This window comes from Diadema antillarum, unplaced genomic scaffold (assembly GCF_040938485.1).
Source record: "Diadema antillarum isolate AM-2024a unplaced genomic scaffold, OU_Dant_1.0 seq00001456_RagTag, whole genome shotgun sequence".
NCBI lineage: Eukaryota > Metazoa > Echinodermata > Echinoidea > Diadematoida > Diadematidae > Diadema > Diadema antillarum.
The window spans coordinates 13231-28828 of NW_027272202.1; the positions used below are offsets into that span (position 1 = coordinate 13231).

The 15598-nt window shown below is 40.6% G+C and overlaps 1 protein-coding gene across 1 annotated transcript; it reads left to right on the forward strand.

The window, feature by feature from the left end:
- The first annotated feature begins 1398 nt into the window (after nucleotides 1-1398).
- LOC139709666 (uncharacterized) lies at nucleotides 1399-15114 on the forward strand. Its single transcript, XM_071621626.1, has 4 exons — nucleotides 1399-1526; nucleotides 10613-10887; nucleotides 12734-12892; nucleotides 13732-15114. The coding sequence occupies exons 1-4, from the start codon at nucleotides 1399-1401 to the stop codon at nucleotides 14256-14258; spliced, it is 1089 nt and encodes a 362-aa protein (XP_071477727.1). The 3' UTR covers nucleotides 14259-15114.
- Nucleotides 15115-15598: the final 484 nt, after the last annotated feature.

The window sequence follows — 15598 nt, forward strand, 5'->3', positions numbered from 1 at the left end:
GAGAAAAAAAAAATCATCAGAAATGGCGGCCATTTTGGACGCCATCTTGGATTACGATACTTGTGTGCTTCAACAACTCTTGATATGTATTTTATTGAGTTCTTCATCCTTCAAAACATATATTTAGACATTTAAATTTTGATTTTAGGTTACCTGGCTAAAAAGTTATAAGAATTTCAGGAAATACGGCGGCCATTTATTTTGGTACGCCATCTTGGATTACGGTAGGCCTACTTGCGTGCATCAACATTTCTTAATATGTGTTTTATTGAGTTCTTCATGCTTCAAAACATATATCTAGACATTTAAATTTTGTATTTGGGTTCTCTGGTTGAAAAGCTATAAGAATTTCTGGAAATGGCGGCCATTTTGGACGCCATCTTGGATTGCGGAAAACGCTCAAAGAGGATTTATGAAGACTTTTAGTATGTTATTCTAGACGTTTTTCTGGACCTATCCTGAAAAAATCAGCTTGTTACCAAAAATGTCCAGGTTAAAACCAAGGAGCTACTGTAGTAGCTCAGTCCTTGTTAAAACTAATACTCTTGGACTCTATGGGCTCAGGCATACTAGTACGTAGTCTGGTTTCCATACCCCATAATTTCTCACAAATAAAGTAAGACCCTTGGAATATCACAGCCAGGGGCGGATCGGATCCAGGGATTTTGTAAAGAGGGGGCACTTTTACGGGGGTGCACGCACCCCTCCCCATTTTTCTTTTTATTTCTTTTTAGTTTCAACAAAAAATAAAGGGAGGGGCATGCGCCCGGTGAAGACTACTGGTCCTCCCTGGATCTGCCATAGTTATGACATATTAGATTGGATAACATTGTTGAGAAAATAACAGGGTCCTGACAGAGCTCCTAACTGACATCGTTTATCCCCAGAGGCACGGTCGGTGCCGTTTTCTTTCTTTGTTTTTTTCTTAACGTGGCTATGGGGTGGGGGAGTTCAGCGCAACTTCCTGCTGCAACTTCCCCGTTTTTTGTTTTGTTTTGCTTTTTCAGCTGACAAGCAAAATGAAAAACAATACCCAGGCCTATTGTGCTTGGGTGGGGGAGGTCACCTCAGGGGGGCATTTCATGAAGCATTTTGTCCGACAAGTTGTCGGACAAATTGGGCTCTCAGCCAATCAGATGCAAGGATTTCACTAGCTTGTAACAGTTTGTCAGAAAAATATCCGACCAAAATGCTTCATGAAATGCCCCCCAGGACAACTAATTCAAACTGCGACGCGACGTATATCCGTGTTTTTGACGGGCTCCTGCTTCCATAGTGGTGTGCATGCAGCAGGTTGCAGATAGCATGCATAAGTGGCGCGGGGCCGTCCGACGCCATTTTAGGAAGCAAATCTCATTCCGTGTGTTCGTTGTGTTAATTTTCGATAAGCTCGGAGCCATGGCGTCATCCCCGTCAAAGAAAGCTTCTTCGAAGAGTACCGCTTATTGTTCGGCAATCCACTGCAGAAATCGTCAAAACAAGCGGCCAGATTTGTCATTTTTCAGATTTCCTAGGGACCCCGAAAGGTGAGTGATTGCTGGTTAATCCTAATATTAAAGGTTAGGTTGACAGTTAACTGCGACAGCCGCCACACGCCGGCGGCGCGGTCTCCGGGGCGCCTCCGGGGCTAGTTGACAGTGTGCACACAGCCCTGCTGGGTCGCTACGCAGCTACGCGATACTCTCGCCACTGGTGCGGGCGCGGGGTCCGGTCGGGCTGGCATATCGCTGCTGTTAGATAGCTACTAAGCTAGCTAGATTCTAGACGAAAAACTCCGTCTGTCACTTTTAGACTTTTATATGGGAGGGGATTCCATGAAGCCAGACGTAGTAGTGATCTAGTCTCCCTGGGTCATATACCTGACGACAAGATACACAGGCCGAAAGGAAAGACAGGAATGGAGTTCCTCCCCTCATGCTGGAAGGAAACCTTGTGAAGGACAGCAGGACCAAAGCAACCACCCTCCTGCAGCAGTTTACATCTGTGTTCACAAGGGACCAGACCAATCGTATGCCCAGCATTGAAAAAAGCTACAATTGCTCCCTCCCTCCTCTGCAGATCACAGCTGATGGAGTTCTCAAGCTATTACAGAACATCAACATCCATAAAGCTTGTGGACCGGATAACATCCCTAACATTATCCTGAAGCAGTGTGCCACCGAACTTGCGCCAGCTTTGAGTGAGATATTCCAGCTCTCCCTGGACACTGGGGTACTACCTACTGACTGGTTGCAGGCCAACGTGACACCAGTTTTCAAGACCGGGGATGTCCACCAGTCGGCAAACTACCGTCCCATCTCTAAAACATCAGTCACATGTAAACTCCTGGAACGTAAACACCTCCTTGATTATTTAGAAGAAAACAACATCCTAACTCACCTGAATCACGGTTTTAGATCTGGATACTCCACCGAAACCCAGTTGATCACTGCCCTCCATGACTTGTTGCATGCAAACGACCAAAGGAAGCAATCAGACATCATAGTGCTGGACCTTTCGAAGGCTTTCGATAAGGTCCCCCACGAAAATCTCCTACATAAACTTACATCCATTGGAATCACTGGCCCCACCCACTCATGGCTTAGAAATTTCTTAACAAAACGCTGTATGAGAGTCGTCATAGACGGAGAGAGCTCCCACGATGCACATGTTGATTCAGGTGTACCCCAGGGAACAGTACTCGGGCCCTTATTGTTCCTTTGCTACATCAACGACCTACCAGACACAGTGAGGTCGCAAATAAGGCTGTTCGCAGACGACTGTCTCCTTTACCGTCAGATCAGGAACCAGGGAGACCACCTCATCCTTCAAAACGACCTGACAGCCCTGGTCTCTTGGGCACATAAATGGGGTATGTGCTTCAACGCAGAGAAGTGCTATACTATGAGTGTCTGCAGTAAATCATCCTACTTCTATCAACTCAACAGCCATATCCTGCAGCACGTTCACGACATCCGTTACCTAGGAGTCACTATCTCTGACGACCTGAAGTGGGAGAAGCATGTCGCAAAGACCACGCAAAAGGCAAATTGGGTTCTATCCCTCCTTCGGAGAAACCTCTACTTCTGCCCTGCCAACGTTAAGCGAACTGCCTATACTTCACTCGTTAGATCACTCCTCGAGTACGGTGCCACTGCCTGGGACCCATATCTACAAAAGGACATAAACAGACTTGAAAGTGTCCAACGAAGAGCTGTCCGATTCATAACAGGGGATTACATGTCCAGAGATGACGGCTTTATCACAAACAAGCTGGCTGAACTTTGTCTCCCAAGCCTGAAGGAAAGAAGGAATCTCAAGCTCACCCTCTTCTTCAAAGTGGTCGGGGGGCTGGTGCCAGCTCTCCCAATTCAAACCTTTGCTCAACCTAAAAAACTTAGACGACGTATCCGTGTTAAGCAATTCACAAACTGCGATACTGTAAATATCTTGGACAGACAAGTGACAAATAACAGTAAGTGCTTTAATCAAATAAGAGCACAAACAGAACAATTCAGAAACTCATTCTTCCCGTCTACTGTCATCGAGTGGAACCACCTGAGTGACGCCACTATTAACTCGCCATCAATCGCCTCATTCAAAAAGGCCATTGATAGAACTTTCTAATCACCTCTGCGCCCTCTCTCATCCGATGCGTTATGCCCAGTAGGGCCCTGCATCGTAAACATCCAGATCGTAAACATCCAGATCCAGACCGATCTTTACCCGGTCAACATTGCATGGTCAATCGCTGTGTAAATTAACTGTTCTATGTGTATTCCGTTATAACAACAGCTCACAGGGAGGTCGTCTCTCAGCTCACCTCCTATTAAAGCCCAAACAAAGTTCTGGTACGCCTGCAAAAGTTGTCAAATTTTGCTCCAAAAATGTGAACGTATGCCTAGGAAATGTGCGGAATGACGCTGTAATAACAAGATATTCGATGGGTAACGACGAAAATGGGAAATATTAACCAAAAACGTTCAGTCTCAGAACTTACCCGAACGGGGTCAGGCTAGACTCGGACTCGGGGATAACTCGGCTTCGCTTTGACGGCGGGATGAGTTGTAATGGTTGTCCCTCTGATTGTACAGTGTTGTCCTAGGGGAGCGGCCTGTATAAACTAGCGCTTCGTGTTCTGGCTACTCGCAGTAATGGTCCGAGTTGTTACAACGCGCGCATCAAAAACCTCTTTTGCGCGCATGCAAAATTAGTGTGCGCCTATCAAGCACCTCTAAAACAATCAAAGGCGCTTGATAAACAACAACAAAAACTCCAAAGACCGCGCGTCTCACAACTGAGGACCGCGCGCTGTCATTTTTGTTTTGTTTTGTACAGGATTACGTTAGCACGCACTTTCCTGTCCATTCAGTTAGGCCTCATTATGCAGTGGCCAGTAGAATGTGGCGATCACTTACTGCGTGTGTATTGTCTGAAGTAGGGTCGAATTTTTCCCGAGATCGAGTTAGTCTGGAGCCTTCTGGAATAAAAGTCGGTTTTCCTACTATTATTATTTTTCTCAAAATACTCCAAACCGACTCATCATTCCGGCAAACCGCGTCAGCCAGGTAAGTTTCTTAGTGGACTCTTTCGATATATTGCAAGCAAAAATGAAATGGTGCTAGACGGGTTCTCAAGCACTTACCGAAACTTAGTTTTCACTTTAACTAACACTAAACAGCTGTTAGAAGTTCTTATACACAGCCCAGTCGGGCTACTCACCTCGACCCTGCATGCTAATAGTAATACCTCAGGGTCAGGGAGCTTTAACGCTAGATTTGCAGCGTGGACGCTTGAGACGACGCTTGAGCTGGACGTTCTCCTCGCCCCTGCCTCAGGCCTCATATAGTCATTTGACCGACAAGTCTGTAAATTCCACAAAAAAACTTCTCATTTATGATAATGACATTTGCTGGGTCAGTTTTTCGCTTCTTTAATCTTAGACAGACACCATTGATACATACTGGTACGCCATTGCGACGGTTTCCACCGTTCTGGCTGAAACGCCACTTCGACCCAGTTCCCCCCGCATAAAAATGATTTTTTATATTAATATTTATTATTTTTTCCAGCTTGGTTTTCAAACCAATCTGGAAAAAATATATACAGGATTAATCAGTTAACATTTTGACTCACCTCTTCCACTGTTTCCTCCTGTTTTCTGGTTGTTTCCTCCACTTCTTTGCAGCGCTCCCCAATTCATCGCCGCCTTCATTTGAAAAATGACCGCACGAACGTATGGCAAGCCAAATGCTCCATATAATCACTACACTATATCGGTACACTTACGTTTCTTCACTAAAGTACTAGTAAGTTGTTCAAGCGCTAAATTTAACTTTGTAATATTGTGAATGAATGATTACAAATTTACTGGATGCATTTCCTTTTGGGCGTTTTGGCTTGCCGTAGACGAGAGCCCGAAAACCATGCATCAGTTTTTACTGGATGCATGGCCAACCATGCATCAGTAAATATTATAGAATGGGTAGCGAGAATCCTGCGATCTGATTGGTCAAGAGCTATGTGTTGCTTTTTACTGGCTGCACGCTGAGTCACAGTGGTAAACATGTTATCGCGCACTTGTAGCAAGAGTATGCGTTCTTGTAACAAAGGTTCGCGCACTAACCAAGCGTTCGCGCACTCGGGTTGGCCATGCGTCCAGTAAAAACTGATGCACGCTCGTTTACGGCAAGCCAAATGGAAATGCATCCAGTAATTTTGTCATCTGGTAACACGATAGAAAAATGGGTTTTGGGCAAGAAAATTACCCATTCTATAAATCAGATGACGCACATGTCTTCTCGTGCGTCAGTCGGAATATAGTGTGCATGTGGTAACTATGGAATTTAGCCTAAACCCACTCGGCTTCGCCTCGTGGGTTAAGCATTCCATAGTTACCTTATGCACACAATTCCGACTGACGCACTCGGACCTGTGCGTCATTTGTATACTGATGCATGGTTGTTTTAGCTAATAGGCATCTCGTACTAAGTGCGCAAACGCTTGCTTGATGGGCGAACCTTAGTTACAAGTGTGTGTACTCTTGCTACAAGTGCGCGATAAACATGTTTACCACGGTGATTTAGTGTGTGGCCAGTATAAACAAACACAAAGCTCTTGACCAATGAGATTGCAGGATTCTCGCTACCCATTCTATAAACGGGCATGGTGGGTCACATAAGGTACTCAGTAGCATGCGTGTCCTACTTTATAGGACGAGTTCACCTTCATACATTTGGATTGAGTGAAGGCAACAATATTAGTAGAACACATCAGTGAAAGTTTGGGGAAAATCTAACAATCCATTCAAAAGTTGTGAATTTTTAAAATATCTGTGCAATCACTGCTGGAGGAGAAGACTGCTACACTCGTATGATTTCACATGCTTACAACGATATCAGGAAAATAAAAAGAGAATTTCACAAAACTTGACTTTTTGAATAAAGTGCACATTTCTCCGACTTGTTACTGACTTCTGTTAGGGGTAATATTATTCCCCCCGACTTCTGAAAGAGAGAAGTCGAGTGTTCTTTTATTATGTGAGAAAATTGAGAATATCTTGAATTTTCTTTTTTTCTTTCTTTATATAGTTGTACTCATATGACATCACAAGCTATTGTAGTCTTCTCATCCAGCCATGACTGAGCAGAAACTTTGAAAATTCATAACTTTTGAACGGATTGCCCAATTTTCCTTAATCTCTCATTGATGTGTCCTACTAATATTGCTGCTTTCACTCAACCCACATGTCTATGAAGGTGAACTTGTCCTTTAATATTCTTTTGGTACCTACCTAAAGTTAATTTCTGTTAAATAAAAAAGAAAAAGAAATTCTACATAACTTTTTGATATTGGAAAATAAACTTGTTTTGGACTAACTTAAAGCAGAAAAATCACCTCTTCAAATTATTGAACTTCTTAAACAACTTCTAATGAATGTTTTGATGGGGTTTGTTCAGTCAGTCGATCGAGATGGGGTTATTTGAGCCATATGATTTTACACACTAAAAAACTAAAATTTTGTGGTTTTTTTTTTTTTTTGGGGGGGGGGAGGGTGGGAATGGGGCAGGGGCAGGGGAAGGGTGAATGTGACTGGAAATACTGTAGTTATGTTTCCAAATATTTATTTTAACATTTCAAATATGTATCATTTATTCTTATTTTTGCTTTGATGATCAATGTAATTTTTTTTTTATGGGGGGGGGGGGGGTAGCTTAATTCTACTCCCCCATCCCAGCTCTGTGAACTCATAGCAAAAGTGAAATAATAAAGAAATCATTTTGTAAATAATATTTTCTTGGATTAAATCTATTTCCACCTTTTTTTCAACCTATTATAAGAATAATTAAGTAATCAAGTTATTCCAATAAAATGAGTACCAAGAAATCCTATTATAATTTGTAACTTACCATATTTAACCAAAGCACACATTCAGAACACCAGCTGCTACACCTGAACAGGATGGTATACACTGCACGAAAATCGAACAAGCACGATTCCCACTATACTATATACTATACACAGCTATACAGCATTTTTGAATAGTGCCCTTTTATGTGACCAGATATTAGGAAATCCTATTGTGCGATTCAAGCTATACAGTGCACTCCCATTATAACGAAATGCTCGGGACCGGCAGTTTTCTTTCGTTATAACGAAATTTCGTTATAACCGAACAAATACATTATATAAAGAAAACAAGGAACCACGTATCATATTATGTTTGCTGAATACTCATCATACACTGCAAAGCTATGTGAAATGTGATGGGATAACTGTATTACAATAATAAATGCAAGTTCCCCTCAGAAACTGTGTGTGACACAAGGAGCGAACACACAGTGGTGTGAAGCGTTTCACCCATGCAGAGACGCTATAAATGCTTGTTCCGCTACGTATTTTTGAAAGCAATTCACATTTCGTTATAACAGAGCACATTTCTTTTGGTTTTCTTTGTCATGGCACTCGGAAAAGACTTCGTTATAACGGAAATTTCGCTATAACCGTGTTCGTTATAAGGGAATTTTGTACCATAGACTTTAATGGTGATAATTTTGGGACCAGAAGATTTACTTCGTTATAATGAAATTTCGTTATAACCGTGTTCGTTGTAACGGGAGTGCACTGTACGCGTGTCCTAGAAAATGTGCACTGTATACCTGAATAGTATACTCCTATGTGAACCCAGCCTAACCGCGGTTAGTGCACCGGCGCGGCATAGCCAATGGCAAGGCAAGTTGGGGGGTGGTAGAGGAAGGGGGACTTCCCCACCCCCCACCCACACAAGGTTTGGAGTCTGGACCAGAGATTTTAAAGGCGGAAATAAAAAAGAAGAAAAATTGTGTGAATATGTGCATGACGCCTCTTCCTTTCAACCTCTTATCAAGTAGCAATCTAGGTGATCTAGACTATAATTTTTAAATATCGTCTTGAAAAGGCTTCTTCGGGTTCTTCTTCTTCACTAAGATTTTAGAACAGGCCACCGTTGTATGTTGTGCTGTGCAGGCATATGTACAGTGTCTGGATTATGAAAAGTCAAACGTTACTATTGAACTATGTCAGTATGTACATGTGCAGCTAATAAACAAACAAACAGGCATCTGTGTCTTGATAGTGGTTAAGAGCTGGATCTTGAGTACCTCTCTCTTATACATGTACTTAGGAAGATTGACAGAGAGGTAGAGGAGATGGTGGCCTGGGGTAATGAGTTTCAAAGCCTGGTTGCATCTAGGAAGAAGTGTTCTTGCAAATGATACATGAAGTTTCTGGTCATGGCCCCTCTTTGCTGAGGTAAAGATGAACTCAGAACTGCCGCAGGGAATGATATCATGGAGTTCTTTACAATTGATGCAGAACATCATTGCGACCTTTGCCTGCGCTCTTCTTTCTTGCAGGGATGGCCATTGAAGTTTTTGAAGCATGGCTGTGACACTGCTTGTTCTGTGATGGTCATTGCAGACGAAGCTTGCATACCTTCTCTGAATCATTTCCAGCTTCATGATGTTTGCCTGGATGAAGGGATCCCAGATTATGCTTTCATATTCCAGGACTGGTCTAAGCAGGGTGAAGTAGTAAAGCACCTTGACTTTATGTGGACATGATTTCACTCAACAAAGTGTGCACAAGATCATTATTAGCAAAAATCTCTCTTGCTTAACCCTCCCCTCCCCCTCTGTGCCCCTTCCCCAAGTCTTAGTAAATTTTCTCCACATTTCAGATTGACCAAAAATTCTGAATAAATCTGAGTGCACAACACTTATCATTTAAATTAAAAAGAAAAAAAAAAAAAACTCTACATATTTACTCACACCTAAGTTGTAGAATTCATCTATCACCATATTCATGGCACTTTATATACTGTAAAACGAGGAATGTTCGCATGCATTTTTTAAGATTCGCGAAAATAAAATGCCCCCAAAAGTTCTTGTCTACACCGTATGCATTGCACGGCAGTGGCATTCGCAAAAATTTCATGCCACAGAAGAGGCCGTCAGCATGAATTTCATGTCGCAAATATATCATGTTTTACAGTAGTACAGTCCAGTCCCCAAAATACACATTTACTACTTTGTACCATGATGGTTCACAATCTCATGATCTGCAAAAATTTCCAGGATTGAAGGAGGCAGAGATGAAGTAGAAGCACACTTTATGTGGCTACTTAGACAGATTTTTTATTTTTTTATTTATTTATTTTTTTTTTGCTTTTGTGGTTCTCTTTCAGAGACAGACAAAAGTCTGTGATAGACACCACTGTGGGGCCCATTTGTGCAAATGACCTTCGATAAACACTTTGGCCTGAATTCATAAAGGTGGTACAAATGAAACCATGGTTTAAACCATGGACAAAAACCATGGCGCGCCAAGTGTTGCACGGAATATTTCGTTACGAAATTGGTCATTTCGTCGACAAAATGACTGTTTCGTTAATGAAATTATTATTTCATGGACGAAATGTTCATTTAGTTACAAAATGTTGCCATTTTGTTACAAAATAATCATTTCATTGATGAAATTACTGATTTTGTAACAAAATATTCCATGCGACACTTGGCGCTCCATGTTTTTTGTCCATTGTACCACCTTTGTGAATTTGGGCCTTTATGGCTCTCAGGTGGATGTGCTGACAATCCTCATTCATAAAGATTACATCACACGTATTTATATGAATAATCATTACTGGTACATCAAAACTTATCTCAGTGAAGTCAAAACTGGACATGGTTGTTAGTACTGGGCCCTGTTTTATGAAGAGTTAAAATTGATTTTAAAGTTGATTTCAACTGTAAGTCTATGGCAGCTTGTGTGGTAAGGAAATTTAAAATCGATTTTATCTTTTGATAAAACGGGGCCCAGATTGCCTTGTTTCTGCTCATGTACAAAATGGAAAGCCTGCAAACCTGCTTTTATGTGAAACATGAACTTGCGGTGCTTACGTGAGTGCAATGCCCCTGGGTCACTTCATGTTCTTGAAATTGAAATGATAGTATTCATTACTAGTCAATACAGATGTATGTCTCGGAGCATTTTTTTTTCTATGTGACAATGTTGGTTCCCTGACATTTTGAGAAAATGAGTGTGAGTAGGAACAAGCACCGTGATTTAAGTCTTCCTTCTTTCAATTTGTATTCAGAAGTCGGAAGTGGATCCAGAATACTGGCCGCAAAGATCTGTTAATCAAGTTTGATGACACTCCATTGTACCTCTCAAACAACTGCCGACTGTGTTCTGAACACTTCGAAACAAGCCAGTTCTCCAACAAGAAGACCAAGAATCGTCTAAATTGGAATGCCGTTCCAACTATCTTTAAAACAACCAATCCTCCAAAGAGGGGTAATCCACGCTCGTTAGTCAAAGGGAGCTCAGAAACCCCTCAAGCTGTATTGAAAGATACAAATACGCAAGAAGGTAAGCCATTTGCATTTACACAAGTCTGCTCTAATGTATTTTCTTCCCTTGTAAGAAGCAGATGTAAGTAGATCGACATTTATTTATACTTGAATTGTGAAAAGATAGCAATTGCATTGATATCTTATAACTTCTACAGATGAATCATCTAAAAGCATTTCATAGGAAAATTTGTGTTCTAAAATATGTTTTTTTTGGTCAACTCTATTCTGAACACGTAGAACCAGGCAATTTCTCCAGTATGCAAACTGAGAATGGATTCAATAGTGATGCTCTTCAAACCACATTAGAACATGTGTACCCAATCCTCCAAAGAATGTAAATTTAGGCAGATCACTCAAATTGAAGATTTAAAAAAAAACTCCACAACCTGTATTAAATTATCAGGTAAGGCCATTTGCATTAATAGATTATTTACCTCCCTTGTAAGAAACAAGTGTACATATCATACATCATACATCATACATATCATATATGGCATGTACTTTGAACTATGAGAGAATAGAAATCCCTTAACATTATCACTTCTGCAATATAAATCATGGAAAATTCCTGCAATGAGTGTTAGTCCATGAATGTCACATGAAAGGGAGGCAGAACCCCTCATCGTCTGTGTCAAATGATGCCAAGTAGCAAAGCAGTAAGCCAGCTTGCATTGATAAATTTGTATTTACAGTACCTCTTTTGTGAGAAGAAAGTGTACAAGACAATCATTTTCATAAGAATGATGAAAGGCTGGAAGTTCCTACACGTCTTTCTCTCCATTCAATGCTGGAAAAGTCACTAATGTAGGTATGTTGGTTCTATTTCCTGTGCCCCTACCCTACTCATCTCATACCAACAATGTATGATTGTACATCTGCAACTTGGAATAGACACACATGCACTGACTGTCCGTTCACAATACTTATCTTTTCAACTCCTTTTATCAATGGGGTTTAGAAAACAAATCATGGAAAAGTACCTCTATCCAGTTCAAATCAAATTCAATTCAGAATTGAATATCCAGTTCAAATTGGATTTGATTTAACATTAATAATTTGTTTTATACAACACCTACAAAGAATGTAACTCTCCGATTGGTTGATTGCTCGTTATGTGACATTCAGGTAAAGGTTTCATTGTGGGGTCAAGAGAATCCTGCAGTCTCATTGGTAGAGAGCCATGTGTCTATTTTTACTGCCTGCAACGCTTGAACACTGGTGTTGTATACAACAAATAGTGTAGTCTTTACTTGTGCTATGGAACATGATTTTACACTGAATGAAAGGGAGGTACACCAGTCAACTCGGCTTTGTCTTGTTGAGTTGAGTACCTTTATCTTTCACCTCATGCAAAATCATGTACCATTGCAACCATGATCGTTCACTACAGCTGTATTTGTGCATTTTTTTACAGCTTCTTTTAGCTCTTGACTAACTGCTTTCAGAAAGCTGAGGGAATAATTGCTATCCTTAGCAAATGTCAGGCTCAAGTTGATGGAATGTGTAACATTCATGATTTTTTTTTTTGTGGATTTCCCTTTATGATATTTTCTTTATGTTATTGTCCACACATGACATCATGTTCTCTAGTAGTCTCCTTATCCAGTCATTACAGCACCAAAACTTTAAAATTCATAACTTTTGTATCAATTGTCTGATTTTCCTCAAGCCTTCACTGATGTGTTCCACTAATGGTGCTGCTTTCACTCAATCCACATTGGTACTCTCCTAACTCTCCTTTCTTAGCTTATTTTACTTTGTTCACAATCCTCGTTCATTGAATGTAACATGCATTAGATATATTCCTTTTATATTTTGAATGTGACTTCTGTTTCCTGTACATTCTGAACATTTCAAATCAGGCCAGCTCTCAAACACACAGACCGAGGATCAGCTGATTTGGCATGATGTTCCAGCCATCTATAAACCAAGTCCTCCAGAGAGTGCTACTCCACACAATTTACTCAGCAGGGAAACCGAAACCTCGCAGTCTGTATTTGATGATACCAACAAGCAAACAGGTAAATCTATTTTGCATTAATAGAATGTATTTACCTCCGTGGGAAGAAGGAAGTGTACATATTTAATAGATCTATATCATGTCATTTTCTTCTTGTAGAATTGTGAGAGGAAAGAAATCCCATGACATGTGATCACTTGTACAGGTATATCATGGAAAAGCATTTCTATCCTGTTCAAATCAAATTCAATTGAACATTGGCATTTATTTTTTTTTAAATCTTTCTCATTTTAAATGTATTTTTTGTATCCTCCTTTTTTCATTTTGTTTACCTTGAGCACACTCAATCATTGCCTCTAATGGGTTTCATATACCATTTGAATGAAATATTTGATTATAGTAATCTTAAGTTATCTGATCTATGTAACTACTGTATACGCCATATATTTTGTGAGTCTAAATTTTCGCGAATCAGGAATTTTGGATGTTTTCGTGAGTTGTTAGATTTGCGATCAGGAAGTTTTGTACTGAACGGAGAAATGTACACGTGTACGTCACATCCACATTGGGATCAGAGTCAATATCTTTGCGTGTCTGTAATTTCACGAATAGCACCTGACTCGCGAAATTCGCAAAAAAAAAAAAAAACCTTGCAAAATATTAGGCATATGCAGTACTATAAACGCCGAATATTCCATGAGGTTTTTTGTTTTCACGAATTTTGCGAGTCAGGTAATGTGACAAAGTTGACCTTCAGTTTTTGAACATTTAGTAATTGATTCCGTGATTGAATTTAATTATTGGAATAACAACATCAAATTATGATTATAATATGGTTTTGTTAGAATATCATTGAATCATGCTTTAATACATATATATTCCTGCTTTTCGTTTTTACAGCTACAGTTGAGAAGGACACTAATTCATTTGGACATGACCATTTATACTGCCTTTCCAAACAATCAAAGAGTAAACCTCTCACTCGCTCTCGCACTACTCAAACACCTCGTGGAAATTACTGCAGACCCCAAAAGAAAGAACGACAACGTACCTCTTCTATCAAGAAAAAAAAGGCAAAAACATCAGAGCAATCAACGAGAAAGAAAGCTGAAAAGCGCCCCAAAGTATCTGATCTTATCAAACAAGCAGGGGATTATCTGGAAGGACCAGCACTGTCTTTTTTCGCTTCACAGTTGAAAAATGCAGCAAGACGTAAACGATCAAGAGGAAGACGCTGGACTCTTACTGATAAGGTTTTGGCATTATCACTCTATCACCAAAGTCACCGTGCTTATGAGTATTGCCAGGGAATTTTTACCCTTCCTTCCGTTCCATCTATGCGAAGATGGCTGAGTAACATTCAAGTGGTTACTGTTTATAGGAAAAAGGGTGAGCAGAATGAGACAAAAGAAACAAGTACTGTATAGTATCTTTTGATGAGATGAGTATACGTACAATGTGTATGATACAATACTAATGACCTCCGTGGAAGTTTTGGAGGACCACTATTCCTCAGGAACCATGTAAAAGCCAGCTTACCAAGCTCTTGTATATCTTTGGTGCATGGGGATTGCTAGGGGAGTGGAGCTCCAGTGTATTGCTGATTGAGTGTAGTGGTAATGTGAAGGATCTTATCTATGCCATCAAACTTGAACTCCAGTGTATTGCTGATTGAGTGTAGTGGTAACATGAAGGATCTGATCTTCACCATCAAACTTGAACTCCAGTGTATTGCTGATTGAGTGTAGCAGTAATGTGAAGAATCTGATCTAAAATGCCATCAAACTTGAACTCCAGTGTATTGCTGATTGAGTGTAGTGGTAACATGAAGGATCTGATCTTTACCATCAAACTTGAACTCCAGTGTAGTGCTGATTGAGTGTAGTGGTAACTTGAAGGATCTGATCTATGCCATCAAACCTGAACTCCAGTGTATTGCTGATTGAGTGTAGTGGTAACTCGAATGATCTGATCTATGCCATCAGGCCTGAACTCCAGTGTATTGCTGATTGAGTGTAGTGGTAACTTGAAGGATCTGATCTATGCCATCAGACCTGAACTCCAGTGTATTGCTGATTGAGTGTAGTGGTAACATGAAAGATCTGATCTATGCCATCAAACTTGAACTCCAGTGTAGTGATGAATGAGTGTAGTGGTAACGTGAAAGATCTGATCTATGCCATCAAACTTGAACTCCAGTGTATTGCTGATTGAGTGTAGTGGTAACATGAAGGATCTGATCTTTACCATCAAACTTGAACTCCAGTGTATTGCTGATTGAGTGTAGTGGTAACTCGAATGATCTGATCTACGCCATCAGACCTGAACTCTAGTGTATTGCTGATTGAGTGTAGTGGTAACATGAAAGATCTAATCTATGCCATCAAACTTGAACTCCAGTGTATTGCTGATTGAGTGTAGTGGTAACAGGAAGGATCTGAGCTATGCCATCAAGCTTGAACTCCAGTGTATTGCTGATTGAGTGTAGTGGTAACCTGAAAGATCTGATCTATGCCATCAAACTTGAACTCCAGTGTAGTGCTGATTGAATGTAGTGGTAACGTGAAAGATCTGATCTATGCCATCAAATTTGAACTCCAGTGTATTGCTGATTGAGTGTAGTGGTAACTTGAAGGATCTGATCTATGCCATCAAACCTGAACTCCAGAGTATCGCTGATTGAGTGTAGTGGTAACATGAAAGATCTGATCTATGCCATCAAACTTTAACTCCGGCGTATTGCTGATTGAGTGTAGTGGTAACGTGA